The sequence below is a fragment of the Aristolochia californica genome, unplaced genomic scaffold (assembly GCF_029961685.1).
Source record: "Aristolochia californica isolate CCGP_79_NKW_82.1479 unplaced genomic scaffold, dmAriCali1.0.hap1 SCAF_13, whole genome shotgun sequence".
Taxonomy (NCBI): domain Eukaryota; kingdom Viridiplantae; phylum Streptophyta; class Magnoliopsida; order Piperales; family Aristolochiaceae; genus Aristolochia; species Aristolochia californica.
Window position 1 is genome coordinate 27,998,911 of NW_027181804.1, and position 13,553 is coordinate 28,012,463.

The 13,553-nt window shown below is 39.5% G+C and overlaps 1 protein-coding gene, 1 long non-coding RNA gene and 1 pseudogene across 2 annotated transcripts; 1 reads left to right on the plus strand and 2 right to left on the minus strand.

Annotated features, from left to right (window-relative positions):
• The first annotated feature begins 271 nt into the window (after positions 1 to 271).
• Positions 272 to 2,319, plus strand: LOC137948173 (trihelix transcription factor GT-3b-like). Its single transcript, XM_068794155.1, has 2 exons — positions 272 to 762; positions 1,348 to 2,319. Exons 1-2 carry the CDS (start codon positions 436 to 438, stop codon positions 1,918 to 1,920), a joined length of 900 nt encoding a protein of 299 aa, XP_068650256.1. The 5' UTR covers positions 272 to 435; the 3' UTR covers positions 1,921 to 2,319.
• Positions 2,320 to 2,466: 147 nt separating this feature from the next.
• LOC137948174 (uncharacterized) lies at positions 2,467 to 5,962 on the minus strand. Its single transcript, XR_011111590.1, has 2 exons — positions 5,769 to 5,962; positions 2,467 to 2,789 (listed from the first exon to the last, which is right to left on the minus strand). It is a non-coding gene; the product is annotated as an uncharacterized lncRNA (long non-coding RNA).
• A 575-nt stretch (positions 5,963 to 6,537) lies between these two features.
• LOC137948797 (uncharacterized) lies at positions 6,538 to 12,894 on the minus strand (annotated as a pseudogene).
• Between the last annotated feature and the right edge of the window lie 659 nt (positions 12,895 to 13,553).

A 13,553-nucleotide genomic window follows, 5' to 3' on the forward strand; every position in this document is an offset into this window, starting at 1 on the left:
ATTTAGTTATATTTTTATTATTAGTATTATTAGTATTATTATTATTATTACAAGCTTTTATTATAAGACAATGGACATGCTTAATTAGGTATTTTATTACAATTAAATGTTTAATGGAATTCTTAATTGTCATTTTTCATTAAAAGTAAGCGCCATCAGTGATTCTGAGTGGCATGATGGTAATTGCAAGAAACTATAGAGGCATTTTCTCTCTGCGTTCCCGTTTTATAGTGGAGCAGTCCCACCGATTTTCCGACAGATGCTGGTAGACGCGCCACGGCTTCGAGAAAGCAGAGCCGAAAGAGAGTTCCGCGTTTCGTAACAGTAAAATAATTGGAGAAACGACGAACAGATAAGAGTAACAGCGCAGGAGAAGAAGAAGAACCAAGGGAGAAGAAGAAACATCAGAAACCCTAATCCCAGTCCTGGACGAGGATGATGTTAGGTAGCGGCGACAATGAAGCCCTGAGTCGGATGGGCATGATATCCGGTCTCCCTCTGCACTTGAACCAGGCGGCGATCTCCCCGGACATGTCTGGGGCAGGCGGATCTCAGAAGAAAGACGACCGGGTTCCTCAATGGAGTCATCAGGAAACGAGGGATTTTATAGCAATTCGCGCGGAATTGGAGAGGGATTTCACAGTGGCGAAGAGGAACAAGACGCTGTGGGAGGTTGTGGCGGCGAAGATGAAGGAGAGAGGGTACCGGAGGACTCCGGATCAGTGCAAATGCAAGTGGAAGAATTTGGTTAATCGGTACAAGGTGGTTTTTGCTTACGTTATTCCGTTTTTCTTTTCTCTTTTACTAGTTCTTGGATTTGGATGAGGTGTTGGATTAATTTTTGCTACTTTTGGGACCGAAGGGTTTTCTTTTTTGAGATTTATCATATAATGAGGAAAGGATAGTGGTAGTTTCTTGTTGTTGATTTTTTTCTGTTTCCAGAACTGATTTGATTCTCTAATAAACTCTTGTTGTGTTTTGAAACGATTTTGGTTGGATTCCGAATGATTTCCGGATTTAGCATATCAAATTTGTGTTACAACATATACCTCAAATTTTCTGCAAGCTTGTTAATGATTTTCACTATAAAGCTTGTTCTTTTTTATCGGTTTATGCTTTCATTTGTTCAAAATTTAAGTGAATATTGTAAAGGAATGATTCAAAAGCTCTCAGGCTAACTTTTGAGATCAAGTTAGAGATTAAGTATTCAGATTCCAATTTGTTATTTGTTTCGAAGAAACAGGCAAATCAAAGAGAAAAGGGTCTTTTAATTACTTTGACCTTTCTCTGATTTCGTAGTCGCATGGTTGGAGACTGAAAGAATGGTATCTTATTCCTGCACAACAGGGAAAAGAGACCTCAGATGCCGACAATGGCAGACAATGCCCGTTCTTCGACGAACTGCATGCCGTCTTCACCGAACGCGCGACGACCATGCAGCGCCTGCTGCTCGAATCCGAATCAGGGGGAACCCCGATAAAGAAGAAAATGAAGAGACTAAGCGGGGAAAAATCCTCGGACGACTTTTCCGATGAGGACGAAGACGACGAGGACGACAGCGAAGACGAGCGCACGACAAGGACTAGAAAGCGCAAGGCGGAGAAGGATAGGCCGCGTCCAAATACCACGGAGAAGTCCAAGACTAACAGCATCCACGAGCTCCTCCAGGACTTCTTGCAGCAGCAGCAGAGGATGGAGATTCAGTGGCGGGAGATGATGGACAGGCGAGCCCAGGAGAGGCGTCTGTTCGAGCAAGAATGGCGTCAAATGATGGAGAAAATGGAGAGGGAGAGGTTGATTATGGAGCAGGCCTGGCGGGAGAGAGAAGAACAGAGGAGAATGAGGGAAGAGACTCGGGCTGAGAAAAGGGATGTTTTAATTTCAACTCTCTTGAATAAACTGATTCGTGAAGATCTCTGAGAAATTACAAACAGGCGAAGAACAGAAACAAGAAAAAATACCAGGAGACTTTCTTTCTTCATTTCTTTATACTGTTGTTTGATTTATAATTTATAATTTATAACTTGATTTGGGTTGCAGTGATCAGTGACAAGATTTGGATTGCAGGGATCTGTGACAGAAGACAAGGTAGGGGGGGGAATATTTTTTGTGAGCCATTTGGGCTATGGGATATATTTTTCTTTTACAAAAGGTTCGTCAGAGCTAATTTTTCCTTTGCATACTGTGACATGCAAAGGTGATACAACCAGGGGAAGTTTCACAATTCTGTAAGACATCTCAGTTGTTCTGATAAGCCCTTTGGACACTGTAAAGCTTATTTTTCCCCTTCTAGACTCTACTTCCAAGAACGATTTTACATATGAGGGTTCAAAGATCTTGGGCAGTTGAGACTGGTCATATTTTTAATAACAAGGATTTGATCTCTGGTTTGATTAATAAGAAACAGAAATCCTGGATAAGAGCAGCATGTAAACAGATCATATGACAAGCCATAAAACTCAGGAATTATTTTCCTCCGAACAGTCAAGAACACATCGTCCTTGATTCTCCAAACTATGTTGAAAACCATTTAATCCAAAGAAGTTCATCAAACTAACATGGGTTTCCACGCATTACTGCATGATTCTAATAAATCTTGTATCCATTCTCGACACCAAACTGTACATACCTACGTTTGTTTCTCACAATTTATAGTTTTTTGAGTACATGTTGAGTTTTGACCACATAACAAGGGAGAGTAGAAATCAACCCGAGTCCGTGGGAGGTTTCTCTTTTGGATGTTTGGAAGCATAGTGATCACCAAGCTGATTGGAATTTGCTAGTTGTACCTGCAAACTCATGGTCGTCACAAGTTACCGCATGGTTGAATTGGAGAAATATTTGAATTATGCTGCTAAAAACATCCTTTTCACAAGACAAATCTGGTATGTAAACAGACCAAAGCTAAAAATGCTATGTGAACACAGGCATTCTAGAAAAACAAAATAAAACATGATCAGGAGTAGGTCATAGTTTGAATTTGGCAGGTGAAGAAAGGGCTTGTCAGAATTACAATCTCTACCAATTTGCTAAAATATCTTAAACGAGTCTGCCAAAGGTGTTTCGAAGTGCAATACAGTCATGAATAATACAGTACCTTCATCACAAGTTTTCTCATGTTCTGGCGATCAAAAGTCTACTACAAATATGTGCTTCCGATAACTTTTTTTCTGGTTTCATATTCTTAGAAGAAGATGCTATGCAAGTGTAAGAATACTTTTAAACAGCCGACCACCAACCCAGTCTCTTAGTTATGAAGTTGAATCTTTCACCGCCTATTGCTTATTACCTTTTCTATATTTCTCACACAAAAATTGAATACCAGATGGCTCACAGCTTATTTTAAATTGCAGGGAGCAAATGATCCAACAAAACTCAGTTTTCAGGTGACGCAGATGCCTCCAAACTCACCATAGTGGATCCACTTAGGATTGTATTGCTTCAGCACATAAGTCTCTAATGCATGAACTTGATGCAGGGCCATGTAAGTATTAAGTGATCCCAATTCTACAAACTCCGGTCCAAGGCACTTCTTCGCATACTCCACTCACAAGCCAAAGGTCAAATACAGGAAATTGAAGAGGGTCCTCTTCAAAAACATTAAATCATCAAAAAGCATCTGTAGAACAATCTGTAGAAACATTTTCTACCCATGCTTCCAGAGATCTAATATTGACGTCTCTTCGTCAAGAGTGAATCGCTGTCTCTTCATCAAGAGTGAATCACTGCCTCCTCCATGACGAGAGAAAGATTTTCAAACTCCCTATACATATCCTTCATCTGAGGATGAGATTTATCACTAGAAACAAATGCATAGGTTTTTCCTTATATTGCGATCCAATTACGTGCTTGATCCTTTTTTGCTCCACACTCTTTTATAAGCAATTGTGTTCTTGATGCATCCTCTTGATTTCCTTTTGAAGCATAAATGTTTGATAGCACTACATAAACCCCTCCATCAGGAGGTTTAAAAATCATAATTTTTTGAGCAATAATTTTTCTGCTTGTTTTAGATTTCCATGAAGTCTAGATGCACCTAATAGAGTTTCAAATGTATAAATAGGGATGTCTACTGGTATTTGACTTATAAACTCATAAGCTTCACTCAGTCTCCTAGATCGTCCAAGAGGACCAACAACAAAGGTATAACGTTCTGCTTTAGGGATCAATTTCCAATGGCTTTGCATGAGGTTAAAGATCTCCAAACCTTTGTCTTACCATACCCTTGTGAGAACAGGCAGTCAACAAGCCTAGAAAGGTCACATAGTCTGGCTTCAGTGCAAATCGAATCATGAAGGGGAACAGCTTAAGTGCTTCCTCAGGAGATCCATTAATAAGTCTGTGCCACTACCATGGCATTCCATGCAATTGTATCCTGTTTTGACACACTCTGAAACAAATCATAAGCCTCAGCAAGGAGTCTGCACTCTGCATACATTGTAATCAATGAACTTCTGACCTTTGTTTCATATTCATAACCAGATCTAATAGCACAAAAGATGTAATGCTGTTCCCCATCCAAGTGATGCTAGAGATGCACAGACAGAAACCACAATTGTAAATGTACCCTGATTAGGTCTAAAACCATCACTAATAATCTGAGAGAACAAAACTAACGCTTCTTAACTTTGGTATCAGGAAATTATAGTATACAATGAAGTTTGATCACATTCTGGCATTTTAAGAAAACAAGTTGAATGCCTTTACCATGTCTCCTTCAAGAACATAAATCAAATTCCACAACCAAATGTCACTTATTGGCATCTCCAGAAACAGTTTTAAAGCATCTCCAAACATCTTATTCTATACATATCCTCCCATAATTGTGTTCCATACAACAGCATCTATAATAGGCATCTTATCAAATATATTTTGGGTGATCTTAACATCTCCACTCTGCATATATCCCCAAATAGTTGCAATACAAGCTTTTATACAATTTCCTAGTATCTCTTAAACTAATTGTCTAGCATACTCCACTACGGGCATCTCTTCTATACAATCGTGAATAACCAGTTATCATTGTTGTTCATGTTGCCTCATCCTTTACAGGCATTTCACTAAATAGATTGTATGCATCTTCCATACAACCCCATTCAACATAAGCAGACAACAAGGTATTATAAAGAGAAGTGCTCTTATTAGGTGCTTGATCAAACAACTCTTGAGCTTCAGTCAGTAGTCCCCAATCATTAATGCTCATGAAATGAATTTCTTATGGGCATCTTATTGAACAATTCTTTAGCCTCCGAAATTCTCCATGATTTAGGTACCCACTGATCATAGAATTCCAAAAAATAATATTTCTCAGGCATTTTATCAAGGAAATTTTTAGCTTCCCGTAACAGTCCACGCTTAGCATAGCCATTTAATAATGTTGAACAAGACACAATATATCTCTTTGGAATGATATTAAATATTAAATATCTTTTGCGCGTCAGAGAGTTTGCAGTTTCCTACGATACCTCTTTTATATAATGCTTTCATGAAAGGACCTGGTAGCGTGTACATGGAAACAACAACAACAACGAAAGTTTCCAGAATAAGTGATCAGGTCACACACACACACACACACAAAAAACAATTTTTTCCAGATGAAATCCACAGAAAAGAGAAATCATATCGCACGATATAAACAAAGAAGAAAAAGAAAAACAGCGGCTCTGGTAAATCGCAAAATGTTATCTAATGTTCAGTAAAGCGGCCGATCAAAACACAAAAAGCACAAAAAATAAAGCAAAACGAACACAGATTCGTTTCGAATTAACCTTGCAGATCGGACAACTGACTTTGAGAGCTACCGCTCTGGCCTCGATCTGGGAGCCCTTGGGCTTCTGATTCCTCTCGGCATTTCGTCTCTGGGATTCGATCTTCTGCTTTCCTCTCGTCATCTCGGCTGCGACCGCCAGCTCGATGCCCGCTACTCGCTACGCGCTCCGCCCGCTAACACTTCCCGTCTCCTTCACCACAACCATTTTATTTTCTCTACCGTACTCTGCGTCAAGACTAGTGTTACTCGCGTAACTGTTCAGCTGTTCGACACGTGGCACATAGCGGTCGAAGTAGCTACAGGATAAGAGAAAAGCGAAAGACGGGACGTCACGGCAGAAACGTTTCGGCCGAAAGTGAAAGGTGTCGGTTTCTGCTGATTCGGATGCTACATGGCTACGAAAAATAAAATATATTGGAATTTATAGATTAAATTTTAGTTCCAAAATAAATAAAATATATATATATGAAAAAATAAAATATAGACTTTAAGTTCGCACCTAATTTTACTATTAAATTTAAATTAAATAATTTAAAAAATATTATTATACTTTTTATTATAATTTTAATGATACAATAAAGATAATAAAATTATTATAAATATAGTGAAGCAGAGAAATTGGGCGGCAACTCAATTGTCTTGCATGTTTTCCACCGTCTAGGTTGCCCGTATATATCGGATTATCGGATTTTAGACCACCCGATACATCCTTTATTAAAACCGATACATGCCAATACATTGGAAATATATTAACCGATACACCCAATGCAAATCAGATTTTGGGATCTTCGATACATATCGGAAATCCGATACGAGCGACCTTGCCTGTAATTCTAGATTCTACCTGTAACATCAAACACACGTTCAATTGGTACATATCAAATGTTATTGCATTGGGTTTTAGCAGATCAACCTCCGCCTCTTTCAATGGCTAACAGTAACAGAAGCGGGTATACTCGACTTCCGAGTGACATAACTGTGTCATCTTGGATCACCCAGTACAATTCACCAGAACTAACCGACGTAAATTACACCCATGAGAAAACAGGATTGCCATTGATGTGTCTGGAAAGAGCTTCTTTAATCAGGCAACGCAGTTCCGCGCTCGAGGTTGTTCTTGATCTCCAATGTGTACTTGCCAAAGGCTCTCTCAATCTTCTTATTGAAATGTTCATTCCTGTCATTGATAGAATCGATATCCTTATCCTCATGGAACTTACGCCTCCTGCTAAACGACTGCCTCTTCGCCTCCCTTTCTTTCAGCTCGTTCACCATTTTCTGTATCTTGTCCTCTGAAATCTTTGAAGCCTGCAGACAAGAGACATGAATTAGGAGATGCATTCCTCAAACCATGGTACCTTGCCATACTGAAGAATGCTACCTTGCCATACTGAAGACTTGAAGCATTACGATAGAACTCAGGGTCAGCTTCTTTCTGCTTATTGTATTCTTCCAAGTCAATTTCTATGTTCTCTGCGCGCTTCTTGTAAGCATTGTACAGGGTCTTTTGATTAAAAACTGCACCGATACATCATACAGTTGCAACCCATCAGAACATTTTGCAGATAGAAGAATCAAAATGAAGCTCAGTACTGGGTGAAATGGTCATGTGCTCGTGTATTAGCATTGGATCAGTGAGGCTTCTTATCATATAAACAACATGGATAATTAAAAAATGATGTCAAGTACAGGGTCTTCTGATTATAAACTGCATCGATACATCATAAAAGTTGCAACCCATCAGAACATTTTACAAATAGAAGAATCAAAATGAAGCTCAGTACTGGGTGTGGATCAGTGAGGCTACTTATCAAATAAACAACATGGATAATTAAAAAATGATGTCAAGTACAGGGTCTTCTGATTAAAAACTGCATCGATACATCATAAAAGTTGCAACCCATCAGAACATTTTACAAATAGAAGAATCAGATTGAAGCTCAGTCCTGGGTGAATTGGTGATGCAGGCGAAAATATGTGATGCGGGTACATATTCGGATCCTTGAATCGGATCCGGTGTAAGTAGTCGGATCCTTAATCGGATCTATTGTATTGAACCCGGGTTAGGGTTTGCTTTATTTTGAGCTGCAGCCCGGGCTTGTCGGGGGCGTTGCGTTCGGTTAAAAGACTGTTTAGGTTTTAGAGGAATGGAGTTGAATGATATTTTGAATCTGAGAGAATTTCTCTACGATTTCAGGCAGATTTCGCCTATTCCTCCCGTGATTCGCAAGTTGATCTGCCTGCAGGATAATCGCTATCCTGTCCGGCGTCAGTTGGTATCAGAGCTTCAGGCTCGAGACGAAGCTGATCTAGCCAGACGCTGCAGCGAGCAGAAGGGTCGACGAAGACGACGCCGTCGCCATCGCCGTCACCGTTGAGCTACCGCTCAACACTGCTGCCGTCGTCGTTGAGCTACCGCTCAACGTTGCTGCCGGAAACACTCGGATTCGACCTGAGCAGAGCTCGGGCCTCGACCGAGCAAGTTACAGAAACAGAGCAGAGGCTCTGGCTTTGCCGGAAAAGAGGGATTCGGGAGGGAAAGGGGTCGGCATCGACGTCGTCACCGCCGGAACTGTTGTGCGACGTTGCCGTCGCCGTCGCCGTAATCGTATCTGCCGTCGACGGAGCTCGACGACAGAAAAGGTTCGGTAATTCCGGAAAATCGAGCACCGAAACAGAGTTTCGTGGTGCCGAGAAAGGGGGTTCCGAGACGGGAGACCCTCGTTGCCGGAACGAGCCAGCGTCGCAGGCGGCGACGAGCTACCGGAGACGACAGCCGGAGAGGACCGCCGGAGAGGCCTCGATTTCAAAAATAGAGGGGCTCCGAAATCCCGATTTCGGGAGTTTCTTCGCCGTCGAGGTATTTTAATTCCGGGGAAGTTATATTATTATTTTATTATTATTAAAAAAAAAAAAATCTTCTGATTGAAGAAGAAGTGGTAGATGAACATGCGGAGTTTGGGGAGCCTGTGTATGACGATGATGACGATGGAGATGTGTTGTATGGTGATGGCCATGCGACTCTGGTTGTTTGTCCGAGTCTGTTGACTCCCAAGGTGGATTTAGGGGATGATTGGTTGCGAACCACTATTTTCCACACGACCTGCACAGTCGCCGATAAAGTGTGCACGATGATCATTGACGGTGGCAGTTGTGAGAATATCGTGTCTGAAGAGGCTGTCCAGAAATTGCAGTTGAAGACGGATCGTCATCCCAAATCATACAAGTTGACATGGCTGACTAAAGGCATTGAGGTACCAGTCGATCAGCGATGTCTCGTATCTTTTTCCATCGGCATGAAATATTTCGATACTGTTTGGTGTGATGTTGCCTCTATGGAAGCGTGTCATGTGTTGTTAGGCCGCCCTTGGCAGTATGATCGCCGTGTTCTTCATGATGGGCGGAAGAATACCTTTTCCTTTAGCAACAACGGGAAGAAGATTGTGTTGGCACCACATCAGGCACGACCCACTCCTCCTCCGATGGCTGATCTTACTACCCTGGTTTCACTGTCCAGGGTTTGCGTCGAGCATGGCGACGTCACGGAGGATCCTCCTCCTGGACTGCCGCCTGAGCATGCGTAGCTGGTCATTCCCGCATGTCATTTGCGGCCTTCTGATGTTTTTCCTGTTCCCCCTTTGTTTCCTTCTTTTCTGGGGTCCGCTAACGCTATATGACCTCGAGGGCGAGTTCTTTCCAACCCGCGGCGACTGATGCAGGCGAAAATATGTGATGCGGGTACATATTCGAATCCTTGAATCGGATCCTGTGTAAGTAGTCGGATCCTTAATCGGATCTATTGTATTGAACCCGGGTTAGGGTTTGCTTTATTTTGAGCTGCAGCCCGGGCTTGTCGGGGGCGTTGCGTTCGGTTAAAAGACTGTTTAGGTTTTAGAGGAATGGAGTTGAATGATATTTTGAATCTGAGAGAATTTCTCTACGATTTCAGGCAGATTTCGCCTATTCCTCCCGTGATTCGCAAGTTGATCTGCCTGCAGGATAATCGCTATCCTGTCCGGCGTCAATTGGTCCTGTGCTCGTGTATTAGCATTGGATCAGTAAGGATTCTTATCATACAAACAACATGGATAATTAAAAAACGATGTCAAGCTCTATAGCTAGTACCATATTCTAGGCTGGACAACAGTGAGGATCAGCCTCAATTCTCAACTTGCCATCCAATCTTCATATGTATACTATGCAATATATTACAAAAGTTTTGTGCAGATCTACAGTCTATTTTCAAGCTAAGAGTCTAGGGACGATAATGGTCCACTCTGATATCTCTGGTAGTTTTCGAATTAGCCTAGACTGAATTCTGTAGAACAAACAAATTCTTCCATGATCTCTGAAATTGGGAGATGTCCCTGAAAGCATTGCCTGATTAACTTTTGACAAAAGAAAAAGACAAAATGAAGATACAAAACTGATGAATGAAGCATGGAGACCAACTAAACCAGTGGAATCTATATACATGTACATTAAAAGAAGGTCATTCAACATAATGGAGCATGGAGATTAACTAAAAAAGAAGTAGTTCATCGAACTGGACTATAAGAAAATTTTAAGTTGCTTACCACGGTGACAAAACCCACAAAATTCTGTATGCAAGCAAGCGATTATGATGAATATCATGCTAAAAATGGTACTAGAGAGAACCAATAGCCAAACCACTCCTGGAGTCCTTTAAGACATAATGTATCCCTCAAAGAATAGAAACACAGCCCATCACTTTGACCTTTACAAGTTATCACGTGGAAAAGATAGTGATTTTCAGAAAAGACTCATCAACCATAGCTGGCGATGCAATGGAAACCTCTTAAGACAGAAACCATGCATCACAAATACGGACCACTAGAAAGTCGGAAGTACCTGGAAAGAGAAAACTCAATTGTAACACTAATTGTAAGAATTACCAGAGAGACGACAACACTTTTTAGTTTCTTCCTTTTTATTTTGCCTTTAAAATCAGGGTCCAAATCAAATAGCTCCAAAGAAGGATATAACTCTCAATTTCTCGAGAATAGGGCAAGGATCTGAAATTTCCTGGTCCAATATAGCCTACATTCATGATTGCCCTAAAGAGATGAAAAGAAATATTAAAAGATATTACTCCTACTTAAGAATATTAATCCTAATTCTGAAAATAAATTATGTACCACCGTGTTATTTCAAACATTTCACCCATGTTACTTAAGGACTCTTTGAATTAAGTATTCATTTATTTCAAAACATCTAGCTTACCTAATATCATTCGATTATTTTACTCCTACTCCTCACTGCTGATGCAATAAAACCCAAATTCCATTGGGCCAATCATTTTGGAAACCCTAATTTGATCTCTTCTGAAAAACATGAAATTTTTGCTCTCTAGATAATTGTGAAACTTGGTGGCCTGAGTCGGAGAAGAAAAATATAGTATAAAAGTAATATAAAAGAAAAATTAAAGCTCACCATCCCAACCACATGGCGCAGGATCTTTTTCCCATTTCTTATATTTTCCCTCAGCCATCTCTTGTGTATCAAGCATGTATGCCTTCGACAAATCAAGACCATTAGCATCTAGAAGCTTCCCGATTTTTTTTTTCTATCCTCAAGCCATTTTTGTTTTGAAATTCCTCTGAATTCAGCTGGAGCTTCTAGTCTCTTCTTCTCTGCCACCATTGCTGTTTGATTGGCCTTTCTTGCTTCATTCTGCCAAAAAGAAAGAAAATAAAACAGGAAATAAAGAAAGATGATAGGAAAAGTCATTCAAAGACTTTCAACATAGTACAAGTGATATACCATCTTCAGCCTAAGGTCAAACAACTTCTTCTGTCTGCCTGTGAGATTTGCATAATTTTCTTCGAGGTTTTCCTTAGTGTGATCATCATCAGCAGCAGCAACATCATCTTCGGACTCTGCTTCTTGTCCATCAGGATCTTCACTTTGATTATGAGCATTCTCAGATGCATCATCTTTTATCTCTAAAACGCAACAAGTTCAAAAGGTTACAACCTTCTTGAGAATATACCTTACATGGGCATACTAGTCAAGAGAAAATAAAAAGAGTATGAACATCTCCCTTTCCTAGATGACAAATTTCAAAATAAAGAAGAAAGATACAACAACAGCAGGAAGATACCCAGGAGATCTCCACCCAAATGTTTATTCCAACACAACTAATCACGAAAAGCAGCATAAAAATACTGAAAACAGCTCTAAGAAATGAAATTACAACACAACAGCGCTTAGCAGCAAACAAATTACAGGATAAATTGAGCACATAAGAAATAAAAGACAACAAAACTATCCTTCTTCAGACTGGAATAAATTGGTTCAAAACTCCCAGAGAAACCAAAAGGCTCACCACAAAGATCGAGAACCTTTACATCTATTTCTAATAAAAGTTGGCTAGCTTATATGAAAAACCTCTCTCATTCTGAAGACCTTCATCAGACTTAATATCTTACGAATACTATGACCGCTGTAATTAACAAAATTTGCTCTTTATATTTTCATAAGTCTCTACATACAACTTTCCAATTTGTTCACCTACGTTTTCACAAGTATATATGACCACCCACAAGAGATAACACTCCAGAACAATCAAGACCGATTCCAGAAAACAAAAAAAATTGGACTGAAAGGAAAAAATTTGAACACTACACACTAATTCACGCGCAAACCAACAAAACAAACATGACTTTCAAAAAAATAAAAGAGGAAGAATACCTGCTCCGAGCTTTTCAGCCTCCTCCTGCTCGCGTCGAGCCTTCGCTTCGGCAATTTTTCGAAAGCAATACTCAACGCATTCATGGTAAGGATTGGAGGCGTTTATACAATCTGGGTGCGCTCTACCGTCGTCAGACATCGTCGTTCAAACCTCTCCAAGAACTCGAAATTTCTTCCAAACAATAATATCTGAACTATTCTATCTCCTGAAGGGGAATCGACAGTGAGAATTATACATATTTACCGAATGAACAAAATCACCTGTTACAAGAAATCACATATATTGCAAAGTAGCAGCTGAAGGGATTCAACTTCGGAAGCGGGAAACCAAGATTTTGGGGGGTTTCGTAGAAGGCGAAAACGAACCACTTACTAATCGGTTTCGCCTCCCGGGCAGCGGCAGGAGGACGTTCGTCGGAGCGTCGATTTGAGAGTGAGAAAAAAAAAATCTAGGATGCACCGATTTTCAGCTAAATCGGACAACTAACTCGGGAGCCAGGAAACTTGGGATCGGCTATGATTGGTGACTCTTGGCTGAGTTTGGCTGTTAGCAAGGCGTGATAAAACCGATTAGAGATGTTGCCGAATAAGAATGAGTAAGATGAGAAATGGAGAGTAAAGGGCTCAACACGGTTACTTTTATAATTAGTAATTTAATATAATATTAAAATATATTATCATAATAAATAATTAAGTAGGGTGTTTTATTAATAAATTAAGATACATTGTATACAATAATTAATAGTTAAAGCCCTAATTATTAATTAAATTAAATTAAAAATATAGAATAATTAAACAAAAATATTTACTTTTATAAAATCTAGATACTTGATCAAATTCTTACTTTAATAATATCTTAATTATCACTCTTAAATTATTATTTTAATATAGTATTAATAGTAATGAATATAATAAATAAATAAATATGGTATTTTATTAATAACATAAGATAAAATTTAGTATAATATAAATTAATAAAAAAATTATGAAGTAAAATAAAACTATTTGTTTAATTACTTATAGTAAATAAATAATAAAATATCTAAACAAATATGGTTATTTTTATAAT